Consider the following 25,890-nt stretch of genomic DNA (forward strand, 5'->3'; position numbering starts at 1 on the left):
AGCATGGCTCAGGGGCTAAAGAATGAGGGTGGAGAGTTGTATGTTTTGGTTTTGATTTTAGCTGATGGTACCCCAGTCATATATATATTGTTTTAGTTTTGATTTTACTATATATTAGGTACAATATAATAATCAATAGAGAAATGTCTCTATAATAATAAACACATAATCAGCATTAATTAAAATATATTATTTAAGTGTATCTTATGACCGGGCAGCTTGTTAGTATATATATATATATATATATATATATATATATATATATATATCTTAAAAATTAAGTCATTCAGATTTTAGAAGTTGAACCAAAAAATTCATTTAAACTGATAAATCAAAGTTTGATTCTAATGAGCCAATTTTTATTTGTTAATTGTCGTACCATGTTCTTTGCAATAAAATAATGTACTTCAATTTATTTAAAAATGTAATTATTTATTCCGAAGACTGGATTCTTGAAAAAAAAAAAAAAAAAAAAAAAAAAAATGAACCATCATCTCCGCCTTGATGAGACTGGTAACTTATTTACCTATGGTAGCATAGACAGGATTATCATTGGTAAACACAACAAACATAAAAGAAGTTAGGATGTGAACAGAATAAAAAAAAAAAATAGGAAAACAGTGCGTGCATCAGTGTCATGTGTAGAGGAGTCTGTTACCTTTCGTCTCTGCAAGAGTGTTGTCAATCTTGCTTTTACCAGGTACAAATCGAAAATGGCTTGGGTATAGAGAAGGAGTAAATAGACAACAGTATCTGGAGGCTTTGAACACAGTTTCCCATGGAGGAGATTCATTCATCTTGAATTGCGGAAAATCCTTCAGCTAGAGAGAGAGAGAGAGAGAGAGAAAAAAAAGAAAAAATTTAAATGATCAGAAACTAATTCATAGAAGGCCGTAATTTCTACTTATATAAATTTATGTATGTGTATGTGTTTCCATATGCATAAGTTTCAATCCTAAATCAAGTAACTGATTATTATGAATTTTAGAATATAATTGATAGGTGTAGGGGTGTGTGATGTAGACTATAATTAGTTTTCTTTAGTTTTATGCAGAAGGGGATGGAAGTCCTTTATGAAAATAAAGATACTTTTAATTTTAGTGAAATTTTAGCAATAAATGTTAGATATTAATTAATATTCCTCAAATTTCAATTTCTTTGAAGGTTTTTGAAGGATTTTTAGGGAGCATAATATGAGCACAACTTCTGATTTTTAAATTCAAATATTTCAGATTTGCATTAAATTTTATCCATAATCATTAGACACCAATTCAGAATTTAATTTCTTTTTAAGATCCCTTAAACTTAAATTTTAGACATTAAATTTTAAGTGTTACATTAGGATTATAGTTAAAAAGGATGACACACTAAAAGAAACTGAATAAATAAATAACATTTGATAATTTTGAAACAATAAAAAAAAAAAAAATGTCAATGAATTTGTAAACCAAACCTGTTCAATTTTTTCTCTGTGTTCAGGAAGAAGTTCATCTGTAAAGAGAAAAATAGATTAGCAACGATTACACATATAGCAATACACAAAATGTACCAAAAAATGAACAAAATTAAATAGAATTTTGTGCTTTAAAACTTTCTTAACCGATTAATTTTATTAACGAATCAATTTTCTTTCAGTTATTTTATTGTCTCCTCCTACTGATGCTTAAGTCAATTTTATATCCTATGTTAACTTGTTCAGAACACTCATTTACACTAGATATGTTTAACTCTTATATAGCTGACTAGCAAGGCTACCAGGTAGTGCTCGGGGGTCATATAAAACAAATAGAATAAATCAAGTTGTGTTTAAAGACACCTGCTACTCTTTGAGTCTATTGAGCACTTTTTGATGACTATACATTATTTTCTATCATGGGACATTTTTTTCTTGTTCTCACATAACGCTCGGCACAATTTGTTTTTCAAACTGAATAAACTTATTAATATGGAGTTATATCCCTATGTTTTAACTTATTTTGATAAGAGCTTCATTATTTTGTTTCAGTTTCATGCATTTCATGTTTTACATGAACACGGGTCATATGACGCATCGAGAATGATGACGTCTATTTTTCGTATAGGAAATGTAGGTGTCAACATAACCCTAAAAATGTTAAGATGCCTTTAACAGAAAAAAAATTAAAAAAACATTCAGTAATGTGCATGAGCGTTGGAGTTGTTATATCATTTTTTTTTTTTTTTTTTTTTTAAGTTTCTTAAGATTTATTTCCCAGCAACTTTTGAATTAGCTGGAATTTGAAATTTTCTGATGGTTTAAGTATGTTATTATTTTTTACTTTTTTGCATAAAAAAATGAAGACAGTTTTAATATAAGTATAGACTGAATTTAACATTAATTAAATGCCGCCTCAGCCTAGAAAAATGTCTTATATTGACTTAGCAAGTTAAAAACTAATAAAATATTTTTATTTGTTTTCAGCAGAAAATGTTGTAAAGTAATTAATAATTTCAGCATATCAATTAAATTGGGCATGAAAATCATAACTAGCTCGGTCTGTAAACTGCAGAATAAAAAAAACAAAAAAACAAAAACAAAACTCACCCTCACCCAAATTTAAAAACTCGACCACTCATCAAGCATAAAATAAAATGCCCATCGAAAAAGTAAAAAAATGTTAAATAAAAATTTTACAGTATCTTTCGAGAATAAAATATTGCGAAATATAAAATTTGAATTTTCATTTTTTTGTGTATCACATACCAATTTAAACTTTACTATTTTCATTTTAAAACGAAGAGGATATTTCAGTTCAAATTCTGTAAAAGCACACTGCATTCGTTTTGTATTCGTGGGGGATTTCTGAACTATTCTGTACTTTTACTTTAAATTGAATTTAACTTGAAAATCATATTTAAAAAATAGAACAGTTTGTAAACTACAGAAGTACTAAACAAATAAAATACAAAAAAAGATGTGATCGCCCTAAAATGAAGAATTTGCAATTTTTAAAGGATAGCAGTAAAATACCCCTTAATTGTATAAATGCTTTCTTTAAAAAAACAAATAAAAAAGAAAAATGTACATGGGATGATTTTACCCCCCCCCCCCAAATATTATATCAATTAAATTAACCAACCTATACACAAAATAAAATGTTGGCATTTATGGCTTTGTTTTTTTTTTTAGCATGGTTTGTAAACAAAAGTGTTTTCTTTAGCAATAATAAAATTTTTTTTTATCTTTGAAAAAATTATTTTACAGACTGAAAAGCGATAAAAATAAAGATCAAACTAATGGCATCAGCTAGGATCGAAATTACAACCTTAGTGTCTACAATCTAACACACTAACAACTGCCCTAACTGAAAATCAATGTTAATTTGTAACTTTGGACTTTTAGCCGAACATATGACATACACTAACAGAGATTTGCCATTTATATAAGAGATATTATTTTTTTAAATTCAAATCTGGAATACCCCCTATGTAAAAAAACCCCAGAAATCTAGAAAAATCTGTATGAAGTAGGTAGCCATGATGAAACAAAAACATATACCAAAATTACATAAATTGATCTCATAGTTTCATTGACGCTTCTTTATTATAATTGCAAAAATCGAAATATTGAATTTTGAAGTAAAGCCAATGTTATCTACTTAATCATCATATCACAGTAATGAACATATCCAAAAATTATGAAAACCTATAAAGTAGAAAAATTAATTATTAATGAAAACAATTTTCAGAGAAAATTAGTGGACAAGATGGCTGATCTTCAGATACTCGTTAAAATTTGATTTTCTTTTTTAATTTATATGATTTTTGGAATGTGATATTTATGTTTTGTCACGGCTATGTGCATTATTCAGATTTTTATTTATTTTTGTTTTTTTAATATAGAGGAATTCTAAATAAGAACCCCTCTTTGTTGATTTTAATCATGTTCATATTGAATGAGCGTGTTAGAGACAAAGCAGAAACTATTTTTGTAAGGAAGCGGTATTTTATTTTTGCGTTGAAAAAAAAAAAAAATATCAGACACAAACACTTAATCAAATTTGCAATCATATAGCCACATTTCATCATGTCCAAATTATTTTTCAAAATATTAATGATTTTATTTTTAAGGTATGTGTTCTGCCGCTACCTGTCACAAAAACGATTACCAAATTAACCCCAAGCACATTAGCTTATCCATGCAACAGAAACTGGTGAACAAGCTTAAGTTTCTCCCCAATGCACACACCTCATCCAACATAGCCTCTACGGGCAAAAGACCCTAATCCAACTCTAATCCTAACTAGCATTTCCGTACCATTTTGAGTAGAGATCCATTTTTTGCTGAAAAATGTTAATGAAAAAGGTGGATTGCAAATAACTTAAATCAAAGGCACAAACACTTTTCATCAAATTTGCAATAATATAGCCACATTTCATCATCTCCAAATTATTTTTCAAAACATTCCAATAAATTATTTTTCAAAATATTTGTTGTGGTTTCATCTTTAAGCTAAGTAGAGATCTCCATTTTTTGCTGAAAAATGTTAACGAAAAGGTGGATCGCAAATAACTGGTACTTTATTATATTATTATGGCTGAAATAGTTTCAATTCAACCATGATAAATATGTGGTGATAAGAAAATTGAACATGTATACTCACCAGGTTCATATTCTGCTAACATACTAGAGACTTCTCCTCGAAGCATATCATCCTATTAAAGAAGGAAAACATTGCATTTTTTGTTGTTGTCTGATGTACAATACTGGAAAAACCAAAACTTCATTTTCATTATATCTAAAAAGTTTTACTGTGGCAACGTAAACATAAACAGTGATAGCAAATTATTTTCATCGCTTAATTAGCTACCAAATTACGACTGTTCAAATTTCATTAGAAACTAGCCTGGGTGCCCGGCGTTGCCCAGATGTTTTGAAGTTTATGTTGAGCAAAAAAAAAAAAAAAAAAAGTGGTAGTAGGCAGGCAGGCTCAAACCCGTGAATGTGGAGAGAAGCGTTTAAAAAGAAAAAAAAAGGGAGTAGTGTGGGGAGGGAATCAAAACAGTAGGCAGCCAGGGTGAAGAGAGGTGTTTAAAAAAAAAAAAAAAAAGTGGTAGTAGACAGGCAGGCTCGAACCCGTGACGTGGAGGCAGAAAAGTAAATGAAAGAAAATCTGACATCTTAGCCGATGTCTCCATGATGCGACCGGAAGTCAAAAACGTTGAAATTAACCAAAGTCAATCCAACGGTGACGGTGACTTGCTAAAATGTCAGCGAAAAAAAAAAAAAAAAAAAAAAAAAAATCGACCCCTCCTTGTACAAAATGGCAGAGTTTAAGGTGATGGAATTACGTTTTTGGCCAATTTTTCGATATTTGTCGTTTGAGACGCCGAACTTCAAAATGATACCAATCTTGTCAGGATCCGTCGCCTCTGTTGAAATTTTTTGCGAGACATACATACATACATACATACATTTAAACAGACCGGTGATTATTATAAATTAGAAAAATTGCTGTCTTGTTGGCCCATTAGATAATTTTTAAATCATCATATTCGATTTAACGTTTTATGTGCATGTGAAGGTTTTAAGAAATTAACTTCTAAAGTAACCTATCTTGGCTTCATTCTTATCACTTTCCATATTTTCCTTGGAATTCCTCTATAAACTGAATGTGCTATCCCAATGGTTCCATACCTACTAAGCCAAGAACCATCAGTCATTCTCTCACTGTGGTCATATCATCAAAATCTACTTTTATGCACACACCTCCCTATATTGTTCAACAGTTGTTTGTTTTGTTGGATTTTACGGCATTTCAATCCTTTGAATTATTTTATACCAATCATTTTATACCAATCGTTTTATACCAATTATTTTATACCAATTACTTTATATCAATCATTTCATACCAATTATTTTATACCAATTATCTATGAGTTTAGGAGGCCTTCATTTCTTGCTTTAGCTGACATATGAGTAATATGTTCTTTTTTTAAAGCTTAAAGGCTCATTTTTTAAGGTATGAAAGTATTATGTGGGATTTGTTTTTCTCAAATAATAAATCCTTAATGTTTTTTCTTTATATAAACTATTCCTTGTTGTTATAAAGTCAGTGCATTCAATTAGAATGTGTTTATTTGTGAGTGGAGTTTGACATGGTATACAAATGGGTTGATTTTCTCTTCGCCAAAAAATATGAGTAGGTTAAATGAGTATGTCCCATTTTTATTCTTTCTAGTATGACTTCTTTTCTCTTCAGTTTGGTGTTTTGTTCCATTTTTAAATTTTTGGTGTTATTTTTGTATAATTTGTTGTTAGGAAATTTATTCCAGAAAGTTTGCTATTTTTCCATTGTGTATGTATTGATATGTTTTTTTTTTAAGATCTGAGTAAGAAATTTTAAAATTTGAATCAGTTAGGATGCTTAAGGCGGTTTTTGCTGCTGAATCAGTTAATTCATTTCCTTGGATACCAATATGGCTTGGTATCCAGCAAAAAAGGATTTCTTTTTGATTGTTTAATTGTGTTAGTTTGTTAGTTTTGCAATTAGAGGATTGTTTATCTTTTTTATTTTTAATTGCTTAATGGCAGATTAAACGTTTTGTTTTCTTTAAGGCCATCTGATCTACACCTGTCTTCAAGACTCACAGTACATTGCATCCATTGTATCATTTTTATATCATTTCTCTCCATGCAACACATGTCCTAAATTCTCACTGGCCAGATTTCACATCCACAAATTTTTACACTGCATACACATTGCCCGATAGACTTTTCCTTTGTTCAACAGTGGTACCACTCTGCTAGTTAGAAAGGCAGAAGTTTTGTAAACTTACTCCATCCATTCCTAATTCTTGCAACCACACTAGCACTTGGTCCAATTGTATTACCAAGGTAAAAAAAAAACTTCTTGACAAGCTCAATAGCTTCGTCTTTTTCTCCACATCAGAATTCTCATCTGTCTCGATTGTCTTACACATCTTGCACACAAACTGATTATCCTTACCAGTAATTCCACTTCACTTCTTGTGTATCCAATGCTTACAGGCACCACAAGAAACTGAATTACATTAAACTACCTTTCCACAAATTGAGCAGGGAAGCTTTCTCACATAACTACTAATCATCACTTTAAGTTAACAAATAGATCATCCATTATTTCATTGGCAAATACTATATCTGTTGTATAGTATAGGTTCTCTCTATAACGATTTATCCGTTTATTGCTGTCACATATGTATAATCATGTTTGTTGCACTTCTATGAAGATGCATGCTGCTAATAAATATATACACTCTGCTTGTTCCAGCAGTTTTGATAATCAAACATGGAGACGGCTGTATTGTTGACACTATTAACAGATGTTCCTTTTCTTTCATATAGGATTTTTTTATATGCATAGAGGCACACAATATTGTGCCAGTACTAAAAATAGCAAAATAACTTGAAGCAACTTGAGTAGAGGGGGAATATTAATACCACAAGAGAAATAATTGTTAATTTATAAAGAGGAAAAAAAAACAAAAAAAAAAAAAAAAAACGATTAAATCTGTTTATATTTAAATTTTATCAAAATAATCCCCATAATAAATAATAAATTCACAAGTTAAAATTGAAGAGAATTTCGCTATTTTCAAACACTAAGTTGGTTTGTGATACTTACTTTGAGAAACTTGATCTGCTGGTCAGTGGATAACACTTCAGTTTGAAATTGTATATTAAGGGAGAGAACTTGAATGCCTACTAGACACTGTCCTCGAGTGTCTAAGGTCTCTCTGTACAGGGGTTTGTCAGAACAACCTGGCTTGAAGATACTTTTTCCGTAGAAGTAAACCCTGACCAAATATTCAAAATCACGTAGTATTCGCTGCCCAAATAAGATCTCCTCACTACGGCTAACCCACATTAACTTTTTGAAAGAATGGTGCACCTTCTCCAAGTGATGTTACCTCAAGTAAAAGCTGTGTGTGCAACAGTGTGCTCCTTCGAATTTGAAAGCACATCTTGAACACAAATTGAATGGACGCAACTTAATATTTTCCGTTTTTTCGAGAGGATTTTATTCTTATCATTTTTGACGAAACGTTTCACTTTTTTCTTTCACAGATTATGGAACCATGGCCGAAAACAATTTCGTACACTGGATGATTCAAACGATTTTGCGAGTTTCGTTTTATTTTCATTTTAGTTTTCTTTTCTTCTTAATTTCTCAATTTTTTATATATTCTTATTCAACTAATTTCTGTAATTAATGTCTTGGAGCTTTGATCTGGCAATGTGGTAACATTTATAATGCCCATCATATTAACATTCAATGAAAGAATAGTGATATCAGTATCACTACAAAATTACTCAAAAAGATTTTCACACGGTCACATGTTTATTAAACATGTCTAAAATTGAGTTTCATAAATTCCACTTACTTGCAATTCTTTGTTCATTTTGTCGAGTTCATCCTAAATACAAAAGAAAATGCAAAAATTAATCCTGAACTCAAAGGTGGAATCCATACAAGACAATGACTATTGTTAATCATCTGTCATGTCAATTTCACGTTTTTACTCACCTTGTAACCTCTTTCCCACAGAAGAGATGTTGCGAGTCTGTCTCTACTCTATTTTTATTTTCATAGCAAGTGCTTGTCTGAGCTTCAATCTAGGGACCCCCTCCTTGGCCAAACTTTCACAAAAAAAAAACACTCGACTAGCTACAACAACTATCAACAATTTCCTCCACTCTCTATATGTACGTAAATATAAATGCAAGTTCCATGAACAAAACTTTTTCCCTAGAACTGCCTGCCTGTGCAACTCTGTTCCGCTGGCCTGCTTTAAAGCTGACTCCAATATAGTCGTTTTCAAGTCCAATGTAAAAAAAAAAAAATCCTTGTTGACCCCCCCCCCCCAAGGTATTTCTACCTCATTTCCACCACTAACTATTAATATGCTGTTATCCTGGTAACCACGGTACACTCATTAACCCTTATCCTTGTGTGGCCTTTAGGCCTTGATAAGTGTTGACTCCCATGAAAAAAAAAAATCCTTCTCAATTCAACCCTTAATGACAAGTGTAGGTTCTGCCACACGGAAGTAGAGAGTGTGAGTCATCTGCTGGGGAACGACTACTATACATGTAAATATCTCCACTGGACCATCTATAAAATGTTGAATATCAAGTGTAGCAGCAAGTCCTGGGAACATGTTTACCAGAAAAAACAGTTGGAAATAAGTCATACACCATCCACTATGACTATGCAATTCCTACAGCTACGTAGGTTTAAACTGGAGCTATTAAACCTAACGTAGTGATATGGGACAAGAAATAGAACGAAGCAACCTTAGAAGTTAGTATCCCCAATGATGCCGAGTTAAACAGAGCTGAGAGGGAAAACGAAATACCAAGGTCTTATGTACAACATGAAAAGAAATTGGAATCTTAGGAAGATCACTATCATTCCAGTAATTATAGGAGCAACTGGACTAAAAAGAATTTCAAAAACTACCCGGAAAATATACCCGATAAACAAAGTGCAAGAGAGATACAAAACAATTGCACTTAAAAGGACAGAAGGTCAGAATCTTAAAAAGGTCTCTCAGTTGTAACATCCGAGTTAGCGAGTGAATGTTTCGCATCCGGTAGGATGCTCCATCCCCAGTTTGAACAAACTGATAAGAAAATTGAAAAGAGAAAAGCGAGAAGAGAGAAAACATTAATATATAACAAAGTCTGTTAAATATTTCACCTGATAGTTACCCCAAAATACTCAATTTTTCAAATAAATATTTCAAAATTTATTAAAAGAGCATCGATAGCTTTCAATTTGATGACAAAGATGCTGTGTGAAAAGCAACTAACAAGTAAGATCAGAGGACAAATGTGTATCAAATCTGTTTTTCTGTATTCATCATGGGCTATGGATTGTGATTCCATAGCTGGTGTGAAACAAACTGACAGATCTGTGATTGCATTTGTCAATACAAAGAGTTTGGGATGAGTGGGTGAACCATTGTGGAGGAAAGATTAAAATAGCTCAGTTATGTGCAAAGAAATTCTTCAGAAAATCAAAGGAAATTAGTTTTTAATGGAGATGGATGGTCTACAAAAAAGTGAGTAAAACTTAAAGGGATTGGAAATCACAAAAAAATACGAACAGTCTCTACAAAATTTTGTGCTTATATGATGAGTGAAAAATATGACCATGATAGAGGAGAAGGGGACAAAAAAAGACAAAGATTAATATTCAAACAGTCTGTCAGTCTGTAGTCGCAAGTTTCCCCTTAAATACCTCAAATGATTTCCTGGGAAAGACCCCCCCCCCAAAAAAAAATCAATTAGATGATCTTAGATGCTTATCTGGTTTGGTTGGTTGTTTTATGGCATATCAACTCTTTTCGGGTTATTTAATGCCGAATCTAGTAATTTTGGAAAAAAAGAAAAGGTTTTATGCTTAAAGTCTTTAACATCTTCAAATATTTATTCATGGTGTTTGATTTGATTGTATTTTTAGAGGAAAATTTGTTTTTTATACTTGCAGAATACGACTGAGTTTTACAAATGGAAAGGAAAAAAAAATAACATTAATGTTTGGTGCATTTTAGGTAAAAAAGTTTAAATAGTTTGATGAAGTAGCACCAGCTTTCTTATCTCTTCTAAAAAATGTCTTAACAAAAAAGCTGCAAAGCAAAATTGCACACAAAATGAACTAAATGTGTGATTCAACAAAACCGGTGTTGAACTGGACAAGTTTGTTCTCTTTTGTGGAAAGAGGTTGTAGGGAAAAGAAAAGGGCATCCCCACTAGGTTTTTGAAATCTGTCAAGGCAGGATAAGGTGCTTTTAGCAGCTCCTGCCCAGATGTGGCAACAGTACTCCATCCTTGGGCGTACTTGGCTCTTATACAGGTAGAGAGTTGCATCAGCAGTGAGATATCTACTGGAACGGTAGAATAATCCCACCATTTTTCCAGCAGCCTTGGCAACATGAAAGCAATTTGGAAGTTAAATTTTCCTACCAACATGAAATGTTATTATTTGAAACCATTGTTACGTCAGTCATTGTATATGGAAGTGGCACCTGAACTTTTAACAAAAAGATTGAAGAAGGAACTTGACTGTGTGTACACCAGAATGCTGAGAACTGCTCTTAACATCACTTGAAAGCAGCACCCTACAAGTAAGCAACACCTTCCTTAGATCACAGTCTTGATAAGAGAAAAAAGAACCAGATTTGCTGATCATTCCTGGGGATGAAATCATCAACGATGTTCTTTTGAGGATGCTGAAACAATGATGTGACTGAATAGAAGATTGTAAAGAACCTACTTCAAGCAGACCCACAATGCACTCATGAAAACCTACCAGACATGATGGAGTGTAGAGATGATAGTTCTAGAACTTCTTGGTCTTCATCATCAAATCTTTCATATATTAAATTCATTGCTCTTCCTGCTTCTTATATAAAATCAGTTCTCTCTATTGCTCTAAACATTTTCTCACACCTAAGGTTGTTCCCTCTCTACAAAAATACTATCAGATCATGAAAATCAGTAAATGTAATTTGAGGTAATGGTACCTATTCATCTGAACCTGGCCGAGACAAGATGAAAGCTCCCTGGAAGATGAAATGTAACGTCTTTAAAGCCATTGTTACATCAATTCTTGTATATGGAAGTAGCACTTGGGACTTTCACAAAAAGATATAAGAATAAAATTGATGGTGCATGTGTAAATTGATAGTGTGTATGAATGCTAAGAGCTGCTCTTAATATCTCCTGAAGACAGCAGCACACGAGAGAGCAATTCTACAGACATCTTCGTCAGATCTCAATTTTGATCAGAGAGAAAAGAACCAGATTTGCTGGTTATTGCTAAGGATGAAGTCATCAGCGATGTTCCTTTGTGGATGCCAAAACAAGGATGTGGTTCAGTGGGGAGACTGCACAGAACCTACATCAAGTAACTTGCAATGCACCTATGAACACCTACCAGGTATGATGGAGAATTGAACGAGATGACATTAAAGACTCAAGCAGATCCATGACATGAATAGATGATGATGAGGTGCTTATTTACAAAAAAAAAAAAAATTTCTTACCTGCTGTATTTTGTCAGCCAATAAAACATCCAAAGTTAAAATAATTTTACTACAAGGTTTGCTATCAAATTGCACGCCACTTGCTTTGAGCTGAAACAAATAAAAAAACATTTATATAATAATCTATATATCTATAAAAGTGAAAGTGTCTGTCTGTGTACATTTCCCTACACAATGACTGTCAATTTTCAGTCTACAGACTCGAAATTTGATACAGAGGGTACTGAGATTTAGGAAAATCTTTGTAATCGGTTTTCGGACAGAAATTTGGCTGTTAAGAGGTTAAAGTTCAACAATTTTACTTTTGAGAATTCTACCAAACTCCTCCGCCAATTTTGAGTTTAAACAATTGAAATTTTAGATATAGGTTCCTTGGACATGGATCTAACTTAATAACTTGATTTGAGCCCAAAACAATAAATGTTAAGGGGTCATAATAGGGGTCAAATTAAAAAAAAATTGACCTCTGCAGTCTCTACCAAATTACTAAAGACAAATTTCTGGTCTAAACATTTGAAATTTTACATAAAGGGTATTCAGAGAAAAGGCAAGCTTTTTAATCGATTTGGGTAAAAAATTTGAGCTATAAATATATAAATCTATGTATGTATGTTTGCATGTCTGCCTAAAACTTTTGACAGAGGCGACGGATTTTCACAAGATCAGTATCGTTTTGCAGCTTGATCCTTCAGATGACAAATACCGAAAAATTAGCTAAAAACATTAATTTCTTCACCCTCAACTGGGCACTTTTATACAGGGAGGGGTTGCTTTTTTCACCGATATTTTTGAAAGTCATCCCCTCTTTTCGATTGTCTAGCCTTAATTTAAACCTAAGTCATTTCCGGTTTGGCGGTGGTCATAACAGCAAAGACATCACATTTTTTTCACGCTTTTTCTTCTTCGTGGTACGGGTTCAAGCCTGCCTTTCTACTATCACTCTTTTTTTTTTTTTTTTGCTCAACACACACCTCCAAACACTCAGGCACCCATGCTAGTATAAATAATAATCAGCTATTAAAACTGTAGATTTTGTATTTGTCTGAAGATGAAACTATATTTAAAACTATTGTACTTAGTATAAGGTGTGTTTCAATAATGTCATAATAAAAAAATAATGTTGTATTTGCTGTCAAATTGTACAATACTGTTTGAACAATCAAAACATAACAGACATTGAACAATACTTGCTTTGAGCTAAAACACACACACATATATATATATATATATATATATATATATATATATATATAGAGGTGCCTTCAATAAGTTTCCAGAATTTTTTGTACAGGCATTTAAAATTGTTTTAGACTCTTGAAAATTCAGTATGTCATTGCTATACATCTTATGAGATGACTGATCAATTTTTATGATTTCAGGTTCAAATGAACAGCTACAGCAGGAATTTGAATACACCCTACTTGATTGTCACAGCTGGTGAATTTCAAAAATGTAATCAGGACGTAAGGATACTTTAGAAGAACGATATGCAATAAAATTCTGTTTTAAACTTGAAAAAATTCCACAGAAACGTATGGAATACTTCAGACTGCTTTTGGACCATCTTGCATGAATTGAGCATCAGTTTTTGAGAGGTACAAGAGATTCAAGGAAGGCAGGAAGTCTGTAAGGGATGATGAGAGGTGCAGGAGGATTAAGGAAGTCAGAACACCAGAGTTGATTATCCAAGAAAAAATTTCACAGATACGGATTGACATGTGTCTATAGAGATAATAAGTGCACAGTTTGATGTCAATTTAGAAAGATTTTAGACAACATGCCTGTGCTCGAGCACACTGCTAATAACCGTAAACTATTAGATATTAAAATTAAAAAAAAACAAACAAATATTAATAAAATAAATTTTACTAATAGTATTAACATCCTAATATAACTTATTGTACAATACTAACCACTGAAATAACAAAATATGCACAAACGTGAACATTAACTTTGAATGCACCCCTATCATATAAAAAAAACAGCTGTTGATCTTATATGCTGAGACTTTCTACTTGTACTGTAATAAAAAGTCTCAAATGCACTTGTGATGTTAGGCTGTATAAGGTGTTAACTTTGGTCAAATTTGTACTGTTCCTTCTTTAATCGGATTATTTCGATTATAGACACTTATCCAAAGTATTCTGATAGAAAACCTATCTAAATACACTACCAGACACAAAGTACATTTGTATGAAATTAAAAAAAAAATCAGCATATCTGTTTCAGAGTCCATAGGGAATGCTTTCACATACACAGAGACAAGCATGTATATTGACTTCTTAAAAAAACTATATATTCATTTATTCAAAAACAATACATATGTTGTTCCAATTGGACAAAGTGAATTAAATTTAATCAAATCATCAAGGACAATTTCTCCTTAAGTGACCTTTGGTCTTGATATGTAGTTAAAAAAAAAAAGACAAAAACAAGCAATTTACCTCAATATTGTCAAGCTGGGATTCAGAACAATTTGGAGATCTAAAAAAAAAGAAAAAAAAAAGAGATTTAGAGTTTGTTACATCTTAGCTAACAAAAGATGTCATATGTAAAAATTGACCATATTTATTCTTCACAATGAATCTGTGAAGCAAAAGTTTGCAATAACAGGTGATTTGAGACTACCTGGTACCCACTGCGTGAAGACATGATACATAATCGGAAAGTGGGAGAATACAAGGTCAGCACACAAGAGATGATGCACACTAGCTCCCGTAAAATGATCACACAGACCATCGGCATTCCCCTGTAGGAGTGCTGCAAGTGATTAACAATAAACTATTACCTTCTCAAAGTGAGAATGTAAAGCTTGAGAGGGTGGACATCCTAGGACTGTACAGAATAATATCTCAATCTAACAGAAGCAAGGCCACTAATTGTTGAGGACGTATACTCAACTAATACATTTAGATCGTCTCGTACACATCTGCCTTCTAATGTGGAAAGATGTAACACAAGATTAAAAGATGAAGATTGTAGTCCAGTGCACAAGATGTGGTACACCTGTGTTTGCAAAAAATGCCTGAGCAGCCTCCTGTGTCAGCATTTTCTGGTAGGTATGTCAGGTGGCTAGTGATGAACTAACCCCTTCTCAAAGAAGGTAAGTATGGGAGGGTGAACTTCCTAGGACTACCCAGAACCATACTGCCTCTCAACAGAAGTAAGGCTATAGTCAGACTGTTAAGCACATATGCTTGAATAGTATGCTTGGCGTCTGAAAGGACACCATCTTTTACTAGTGACCTGATGTGTTGCTCATATGGCATTGGTCTATTCTTGGAGAGAAGTGGGGGTCTACTATAATACACCATCGCCTATTTTTTTTTGAGTTATTTGAAGTTATAATTTTTTTCTTTCTCAGATTGACTTTTGAGTTTGCGATAAAACTTGATTATCTTTTTAACGAATACTAGCAGGGGGAGCACCCGGCTTCGCCCAGTCGTAAAATATACTTAAATATATTTTAATTTGTCCAGATGTTGTATATTATTTCAAAAGTAAAAAAACAAGGGTTTGTGTGCTATTAGCTAGAATCGAAACCGAAACTGTACCATTCAAAGGTGGTGACGTTACCACTGTACCAACATGACACATATGTGAACTGATTAAAATTTAAAATAAACTAAGATGAATGTACAAAATTTGTAACGATTTTTCAATTTTGATCCATTTTTGACCCCTTGAAAACTATTTTAACTCGCTAAAGAACCATAAAAAATCCAATCATTTGAGGCCTCTAGCGCCATGCTGCGACTTAGTTTCAGAGGAGATAGAGTTTGAAAATATGGAGACAGACAGACATATATTCTTTTATATATTAGATTAAAAAAACATTTCCTATTATGCTTTTCATCTTGGCTTTCAGACATCAAACATTTCACAGATAACTTACATTGGTTCATCATCTTTGTCATCTATGCTGCCGTAATATTGTTTTATTAATGGAATTAGAATATCTTTTTACCATCTTTCTTTGATCTTCTCAATAAATAACTATAGAAGCTGGGCTCAGTTTTCACACGAATAGTGAAGTAAAAAATCTTATTCAAACTTGATTCAAGCTGACACAATAGTAACGCCCTATCTGGTTTATCTACTGCTTATATGCGATCTCAGGAGTAAAGTTAACAAATTTGTACATCCTTGTCAGTTTGTCTGTCCGCACTTTTCTCAATAATTATGCTTTGAATTTTTTGAAAATTTTGCACAAACATTAAACATGATATGAGTAAAAAAAGTAATAGAACGGATTTTCCAAGAAAACTCTGGTTGCCTTCCCCCAGGGGTGCCTTTCAGGTTAAAATGGCTAAAATTGACACTTTCATGTTTATTAAAAAAAATTGATGCCTTGGATTTTTATAAACCTTTCTGAAAAGTTTTAACTAACTGATTTCTATATAATTTTGTTTGTCTATACTTCGCGATAACTCTAGGGTGTGCCCCAGGGGCTCTTTTAGGGCTAATAAAAACCCAATTTTTGGGACTATTTTACCATATTTGTCCAAAATTTTCTGTGTATGTCTATTTAGCAGTTTTTCATGGTGCTGAACTCAAATTTAAATATGTTAAAGCCTTGGGGACTTGTGGGGCTAAATGGAGGAGGGGAGGGGCAAATGATAGACTGAGTCATTTCTTTTTTTTTTTTTTTTTTTTCTTTTTTTTTTTTTTGCATGGTGCAAAACTCAAATTTACGTATGTTAAGGTCTAAAACTGCACCATTTGTTCATTTTCACCAGGATTTGACATCCTGGGACTAAATGGGGGCAAATGCTGAACTTAGTCATTTTTTTATGCCTCGTTCACTGTGCACTCACAGGGGATCATGCATGCTTCACTTGTTCTATATATTTATATTCTTGTTTAGCCAATGAATGGGTGACTTTGTGAAAGCCTTAAATATTCTTTTATTAAAGCGCTTCTAGTATCACCATTCATACGATTGAGTACTGTAAATGTTCTTGTATAGAAAAATTAGCAGATAAAAAAAAAAAGATTAAAGACCTTAATTGCAAAAAATGGATGAAAATATAAAGATGAAAAAGAAAACGGAGAAAAAAAAAAAGAAAAAATTAATTTTTTTTATAGTGAGTCACTTGTCAAAGCCCAGGAGCCATTTGAAGATAAAAGAGATTTTCAACTTGACAATGAACATCACCATGAGATGATTTGAATCAAATCATTGGGATAGGCAAACGATTACTGAGGAAGAATTTATTATTAAAGTGGACGGCTCAACAAGCTTACATTACATATTGTAGTTAGTTGCCAAGCAGCTTCATGATATTTCCTTACACAGATGAAAAGTTTTAGGAAAGGAATTTTGTTCATGGAAGTTCCATTTCGTTTTTTGTACAAATAAGAGAAAGCGAAATTCTTTGTGGCAGTTGTAGGTAGGTGAGTTCTTGCTATGAATACTTTTCTGAGGGCAGGTGGCTAGGAGTTAGAGTGGAGCTCTGTCGAACATCTGCCATGTATATAACAATACAGCAGATAGAGACTAGCAACATATCTTCTGCCGAGAAAAGACATTATCTCCCACTAGATTGCAAAGTTAGTTTTGTATTGTAAGTTGAAGTTTTGTTTTAATTAGTGTTGGGAAGATTAATCGGAATCAGAACATTTTGGGGTATTGGAATCAATGCCAAAAATGATTCCTTTAATCATCTTTTTTTATTTGAATTTGTTTAAAATAAAATCTAATGATAAAATAATGAATGTTTATTGATTTTAAATGACCAGTACAACCCCCCCTCCTCAAGTGTGTTTTAATGTTTGCACATTTAACGTGTTTTTATAGTAATTGGGGGGAAAAAATAACAATATAGATTTATAAAGAATCGGAATCAGTAATTGCATCGGAATCGGGAAGAATATTGGAATCGTCTGATCACTAATTTTAACTAAAAAGAAAATGAAATGAAAAAAACGAAAACAAAGTGAAAAAAAAAAAAAATCAAAAAGAAAAGAAAAAAAATGAAAGAAAAAAAAAAGAAAATGTAAAAAAAAAGAAAATGTAAAAAAAACAAACAGGAGAAAAAAATAAAAAATTTGAAAATAAAGTGAAAACCGAAACCCACTCTGCAAAATCGTTAGAATCATCCAAATTTTCAAAGTTGTTTTCTGTCGTGACTCCAAAAGCTGTAAGAAAAAGAAAGCAAAACATTCCATCAAAAATGGTAAGAATAAAATCATCTCATAAGAACGAGAAACATTCTTAAGCCGCATTCATTAAATCTGTGCATTAAAAAAATTTGCTTTCAAACTGAAGCATGACACACCGATGAACAAAGTTTCAAATAAAATAAAATTTATTGGCAAAAAAATACCAAAGTGCAACAAGCCATGTAAAGAAACATGTGGAAGACATTGTCATTTATTAGTATAGACAACAAACCAAAAAAGTGGTACCCCCTCCCCAATAAATAACAAATAAATGTTACCAAAAACAAGATAAGTTACTCCTTTACCTACCTGGATAAGTTTTTGGTGTTTTAATTCATTTTAAAGCATTTATTAAGATTGAAACACAAGTGGTGCTGAGTTGCTAAGTTAGAACGACAAGAAGACGGTCATATTTGGTGTCTTCATAATTGCTCAAAACTCAAAAATGAAACAAAATACTGATAGAAATCCATTCAATACTAGTATTTTGATAAATTTTTTGAGTGATTACGGAGACTTCATTGATGACTGCCATTTTGTTCTTGTTCTAACCTGTTTCAGCACTATCATGTTTTGAAGTAAATAAATGCTTTAAAATATGTTATGTTTCCAGACGTTTTTGTAAAGGCATTTGAAATTGTCGTAGACTCTTGAAAATTCAGTATATCATTGCGATACATCTTATGAGATGACTGACCAATTTTTATGGTTTCAGGCTCAAAGGAACAGCTACAGCAGGAATTTGAATACACCCTACTAAAACCCGACTGTATCAGCTGGTGAATTTCAAAAATGCAATCTGGACGCGAAGACACTTTAGAAGAACGATATGCAATAAAATTTTGTTTTAAACTTGAAAAAATGCCACAGAAATGTATGGAATGCTTCAGACTGCTTTTGGACCATCTTGCATGAATTGAGCATCCGTTTTTGAGTGACATAAGAGATTCAAGGAAGGCAGGGAGTCTGTGAGGGAGGAAGAGAGGTGTGGGAGGAGTATGGAAGTCAGAACACCAGAGTTGATTGACCAAATAAAGAATTTCATGGATAAGGACTGTTGTGTGTCTATAGAGACAATAAGTCCACAGTTTGATGTCAGTGTGGGAACTGTACACACAATTATTCACAAGGAACTGAAGATGCAGAAGATTTATGCAATGTTTGTCCCAAGGGTGTTGAAAAAAGATCAGAAAGAAAAACATCATGAGAGATGAGACATTGAGGAGATGAAAGAGGCTATAATGAGGGTCATTGACATGCTCACACAAGGGGACTTCCATTGGGCCTTCCAGAAGTTGTTGGAATGATACAACAAGTGCATTGCAGCCGGAGGAGATTACTTCCAAGGGGACTAGTTTCATGTGTGTACTATTCAAAAAAAAAAAAAAAAAAAAATGCCCATCTGAAAAAAGTCTGGAAACTTATTTAAGACACCAAAAACAACACAATGATGGTTGCCCCTTCCTTCTCCCCCTCCAGTTGCTACTCCTTATATTTATTTCTTTTTGTCTCCCTCTTCGTCTACTACAATGATTTCATTGTCAACGATGAATCACACACTGCTCAAAAATAAAATTTATCTTTTTTTCTTTATTTTCATTTTACTTCATTAAGTTCTCAGAAATCAGGAGACCTCTTTCTGGGGTTAACACTTGATTTCCATAAGAGATACACAGATATCAGAGTGTTCAATAAAGGTTCTCTTCCACCTATCGAATGTGGAGTAAAACGGTGAAGAACACTAATTTTCATCTCCCCCTGGTGACCAATGTTATAGTTTATTTTTATAGTACTCTTTTTTTTTTTAAATGTAGCTGGATTCCATGACAAGATTTCAACTGGTTGGTTTGTGTATCCACAATCTATAGTCGTGACAAGGTGATCTTATTTGGGCTTCAAATACTTATGTCATTTTGAATATTTGGTCAGGGTTTAGTGAAAAATACAGAGAGACTGAAGACACTCGAGGACAGTGTCTAGTCTAGTAAATTAAACTTTTTTTTTTTCAATTTTCTAATCATTTTGTTCTAGCTGGGATTGGGGCATCCTACCGGATGCCAGACATTCACCCACTATCTCATACATTCCAACTGAGAGATCTTTTTAAGATTCTAATCATTCCTTTAAGTACACTTGTTTGTATCTCTTTTGCACTTGGTTCACCAAGTATATTTGCCAGATAGTTAAAAAGAAAATTTAAGACATAAAGACACTTTTTAGCTTTAATGTAGATTCTCTAACCTTTCTTCTGTAGAGCACACACATACATTAACATTCATTTATACTAGTGAAACTCATGGAAATTTATTTGATGTATATTGCTGCTGTGCTTAAAATATTTCCATTCTATGGATGTCCAGCATGATTGCAAACCTTATGATATCATTGTACCATTTTTGGACAGAGCAGATACTACACTTTTATCTTAACCCAATAGCCAAGAAAGTGTATTTTAATTTGAATTTCATATTTGACGAATGGCAACATCAGATAAAAATTTATAAATTACATTTTTTTTGCATTGCATTTTTCACAATCAGGAGATTCCATCTTTGGAAAATAGGGGTAGAGAGTGATAATGTACATAGGAACATGAAATTGTCTTAACATATACATATATATATATATATATATATATATATATATATATGTTGTTTATTTGTTTTTGTCAGTGATACTTTTTTAATGAATTCAATTATATATACGAAAATGTATTTTTACCTAAGTGCGAGTTGAGAATAATTTTTCCTTTGACCAATTTGGTAACCTCAGGAAGGGAGCGGCATATGTATTGTTTTTAAAATATAATTATCCACTGACACGTGTTTTGTCATCTACAACTCACCAGAGTGGCTGAATCTAGCGAGATTCGAAATCGGGATCCCATGATAAGAAGCCTATATTCAGTAGTTGTGCAAGATAGCCAAGTGAAAGAGGTTTAGGCTTTTCATGGGGTCTTGATTTCGAATCTCGCTAGATTCAGCCACTCTGATAAGTTGAAGACGACGAAACGTGGATAATCATATTTTAAAAACAATATATGTATATATGATGATACTCCTGTTGATTTTGATACATGAGGTTGGCCACAACAACTAAGTCTTTTGGCAATCCATCCAGCTAATGTTTACAGTGGTGACAGCTTTGTGCAGGACCAACCACACTTTTTGGTACAACTACTAATCTCAGTCAGTGCAATATCTGCCACAAGACAAAGCAGACAGTAGACCTCATATTTTGTGTTCCTTTTCCTAGATGCATGTCTTAATGAAGTCTGAGGGTGCATCTGTCCCAGTGGATTAAATGTGTCTCCAGATACCAACCTGGAAATTTCTACATCCCAGCATGGTACATACAGCATCTTCTAACATTCCTAATTGGTCAGACTAATTATATATATATATATATATATATAACAATCAATTACTCACAGGATTTTTCAGGAGATGATTCGGAGCTTCGTGCTCTTTTAATTCCAGGTATTTTCTCGTCATCCAAATTTTTTCTGACAAGCCGGAACATATTCTTTGTCTCGCTTTTTTTAGGAGAATTGTAGGACCTTCCATCTTCAGCAGCCAAAGATGACCGAGAAGTTGTTGGAATCAATGTAGCTGCAGCTTTTCCATTTTTATCATATGAGACGGATGGCGATGAGGTTGCTGGTTCTGATTTGGAGGGAAACAAAGAAAATAAAAAAAGAAAAAAAAATCTTTAATTCGATACAAATTTTTGGGATGAACAGCTTTTAACTACATTCCATCAATGTGAATATTTATACTACGAGAAAAATACCCCCCCCCCAAAAAAAAACAGCTTTGCACTACTTTTATTTCCCATCAGAAAGATTAAAATTAAGATATAATGTTATTAAACCTTATGTCTAGAATCCTTATTACATGATTTTGATTCAAGAAAATGACTAAAAGTTAAAGTTTAAACTTAAGGAGTCATAAGAAGGATTTGAAATTCAAGGAATTTTGCTTTATTGGTATCCAATGAATATGAATTATATTTAATATAAATCTGAAATTTTCAAATTAAAGGTTGTTCCCATATTAAGTTCTTAAAAAAAAAAAAACACTTCCAGTTATCCCCCCCCAAACTGGCACTTTGTTAAAATAATTAATTGCTAAATAATAATATATCCATATATTAATATGCCAAGTGTTGAGACATTATGTTGAACAAAGATGGTGGTAGTAAATCAAATTGGTGAAGAATCAGTGCAGTCACGATCTCTAGTGTTGAGTAATTCTTAGTAACAAAGATGGCGGTGAAGAATCAATGCAGTCATGATTCAGTTGTTTCAAAACAGAGGTTGATAGTGAACTAAATTGAATTCAAAATTCGATATTTATATATAGATGTTATTACATTTGAAGCTTCTGATTGGTTGATTGTCCTAACTATAAATTATAAGTAAGATTGCCGGAGTCATTGGAGTTATACTGGTGCTTTGTTTTTCAACAAACTTATAATACGTGCATACATACATTTATTGCTAATAGAAGATAGCATATATATATTATATACACACACATTTTTAAAAATAATTATTTTCAAATTATATTCCAAAAGTATGCACAATGGTATCAGAGTTGTTTACAGCTGTTATGAGACAATGTCTATTTTCCATTATATAACTAAAAATAAACATCTTGGAAACAGCTGTAAACTAGTAATGACTATTGAGATGAAACTGAGTTTGATGAAAATGGTTTATCGTTTAAAATTGGTTTTATTGATATAAAAAAGTTTGTCTATTTTTCAATGTAAAATTTCTCTGTCAGCGGCTCTGGTTTAATTATAAAAATCAATAACGGTATTAAATATTGACTTGCAAAACAAATGGTGTTAAAATATTTTTGGGGATCATTTTTAGCATATTGGTTTCATCAATCTCAAAAAACCAAAAAAACATTGAATATCAGATCAGCATTTCTTTGTTATAATAGCAAAACTAAGGGTATATACTTAATTATCACATCACAGTAATGAACATATCAGAAAATTATAAAAAACAAGGTAGAAACTTAATTATTAATGAAAACAGTTTTCGAAGACAATTAGTGAAAACTGAGTTTTACTTAACTGATCTGAGATCTGCAAAGCTTTGAGAAAATAATTACTTCCTTGTTATGATTTGAACTCTCTGGTTTCTTTTTTTTTTTTTTAGCAAAACTAAATTTTTGCTAATTGTCTTTGAAAACTATTTATCAAAAATTAATTTTCTGTTTTATCGTTTTTTGTAATTTTTGGATATGTCCATTACTATATGACATGACAATTAAGTAGATATCACTGGTTTTATTCGAAAACCAATATTTTGAATTTTGCTATAATAATGAGGAAGCATTCACATTTCTGAATTTTTGAGCTGAAGATTTATGTACACTACTGATCTCATCTTATAGATTATTCTTACACTTCTACTGATGTAACTTCTGACCTTCTTCAAGGGTGCCTTTTCAAACTTGGGAATCTGCACAAAATTTCAGACAGAACCCTTTATTTAATCTCCGGGAGGCAGGTGTAGCTTACTTACATTTCTTCAGCTATAACTGAGTAACAAATCTTAAGTAATTCGTAATTGCATCCATAGTATCGACTGTACCAAGGAATGGACCTTCAAAAGACTGTCACTTAGTACTTATTATACTTAGCACCTTTATCCATTGTGCCTATGATCCAAGTTTGACTAAATATTCCTGAAATTTGGAGGTTACGCCAGCAGAAATGTAAGAATGTCCGCGATGAAAACAGTAGTTTGAATAATTCAAACAATACAAAATACCAGATGAATTTTAATTTTTCCGTAAATCTTTTTAGTAAAAATAAAAATGTTCCAATTCAATTTAATGACAACAAAAAAAAAATAACAAAAAAGATACAAGCAAAATAAAATTTAAAAAATAATTAAAAATACATAAAAAAAAAAAAAAATAAAAAAAATAAGTTAAAAATATAAAATTCACATTTGGTAAAATATTTCATCAAGAACAACACCAAAATAATATTTAAACATTTTTTTAAAAATACAATATCAACAAAACAAGACTTTTGTTCTTTTCTTACCTTTTCAAATATATATATATATATATATATATATATATATATATATGGTTTCAAGATTTTATCTAAAACATTTCTAAAATCAATCAACAGTTGACAGTAACGATCAGCCTTTTGGAGGATGGAAAAGATATAACATGAACATAAAAAAACATCAAACAAATAAAAAAAACAACAAAAACAAAATGAAAGTATTTTAACATTAGCATAATTTTGAGGAAAATCATTACAACACTATCTTCCACTCTTCTAAACAAAATGAGGAGGCAATTCCTGGAAGGATGGGTTTATAGCAGCAGAACAGATACCATATTATAGCGCCGGCTCCCATATAAAAAAGTAGGTAATTCCTGGGAGTAGGGTTCATAGCAACAGAAAATATACTACATTATCCCATTCTCTGAAAGATAGTCTAAAATAGCACAGTAAACAGAATTGAATATTAAAACGTAGTACAATCTCAAAACAAATAGAAGTAATAATAGTATAGTTACTTCAAACGTACGAAATCTCATATTAAACCTTGGTTGAGGTGAATGTCCCTAATGATGGAGGTCTGAACAGAGCTGAAAGGAAGAAACAGACCAAATATCAAGGTCTCATGTATGATATGAAAAGAAACTGGAATCTTACGGAGATATCAATCATATCAGTTATTATAGCTGCTACAAGGCTTATGAAGAAGAACCTGAAGTCCTACCTAACTAATATTCCTGGTGAACCAAGTGCAAAAGAGATTCAGACAATTGCACTTAAGAGAACAGCGAGGATACTAAAAAGATCTCTCAGCTGGTTTCAATAAAAAGCAGGACAATGTTGGCAGCTGGTTTGACTGCCCCATACCCATCGTTACAATCTTCAAAGGAAGAAAATAAAAAAAAAAAAGAAAAGTAATTGATAAGAATATTAGTAATAAAAATAGAAGTACAGTTACAGCTTCAGACAGATTCAAAATCTCCATAACAGCTAAGGAGATTATTAATACAAGTAGAATGGTTTTGGTTTCAAATGTATAGATTCAAAATCTCCATTAGTAATAAAAATAGAAATATAGTTTCGGCTTTAAACAGGCAGATACAAAATCTCCATTAGTAATAAACTGTCTATTATACTTATAAAATTGATTATTTTTTCTCAGTCTGACATTGGCATTAAAAGCCTACTTTTTCTATTTAAAAATTAAAACAAACATCTTAATATACTCAGTCATGGACATGTGAGTAACTACATGAAAGTTAACTAATTTGCATATTGTTTTGAAAAGCAAACATTCATTAATTAATTATTCATTTTTTGTTTTCTTATTAGATGATTGTTTCATTTAACTATTATGCTTAATTCTATTTATGCATAGTTTTTACATTCTGCATAATTTGAGTAGAATTTAAGAAATAAACGTTCTAGCACAAGGAAATGTTTTTATATATCTTGCAGTTGTTTCTAGCTTCTATAAACTTTTGTCTATTTGTAGAGGGGATTGAAGAGCATATATTGGTTTCACTTGATGCTAGGATATCTGGAAAGTTTACTAAAAGAAAAGATTCTACATCATCTAGGTTACTTCTAAGTCCATGGATATTTGTGAATGCCAATTTCAAA

At 32.0% G+C, this 25,890-nt stretch overlaps 1 protein-coding gene across 3 annotated transcripts in view; it reads right to left on the reverse strand.

The window, feature by feature from the left end:
- Positions 1 to 25,890, reverse strand: part of LOC145242179 (SMC5-SMC6 complex localization factor protein 2-like) — a 79,079-nt gene that overhangs the window by 31,989 nt on the left and 21,200 nt on the right. For all 3 annotated transcript variants that reach the window (XM_080105174.1, XM_080105172.1, XM_080105173.1), the window contains 8 exons: positions 21,651 to 21,884; positions 18,135 to 18,195; positions 14,499 to 14,538; positions 12,055 to 12,144; positions 8,386 to 8,418; positions 4,623 to 4,674; positions 1,454 to 1,491; positions 659 to 821 (listed from right to left, as the gene is read on the reverse strand). In XM_080105174.1, coding sequence (XP_079961300.1) covers positions 659 to 821; positions 1,454 to 1,491; positions 4,623 to 4,674; positions 8,386 to 8,418; positions 12,055 to 12,144; positions 14,499 to 14,538; positions 18,135 to 18,195; positions 21,651 to 21,884 — 711 coding nt within the window. The remainder of the gene's footprint in view (positions 1 to 658; positions 822 to 1,453; positions 1,492 to 4,622; positions 4,675 to 8,385; positions 8,419 to 12,054; positions 12,145 to 14,498; positions 14,539 to 18,134; positions 18,196 to 21,650; positions 21,885 to 25,890) is intronic.

The sequence above is a fragment of the Euprymna scolopes genome, chromosome 21 (genome assembly GCF_053919585.1).
Source record: "Euprymna scolopes isolate OS-2025 chromosome 21, ASM5391958v1, whole genome shotgun sequence".
Taxonomy (NCBI): domain Eukaryota; kingdom Metazoa; phylum Mollusca; class Cephalopoda; order Sepiida; family Sepiolidae; genus Euprymna; species Euprymna scolopes.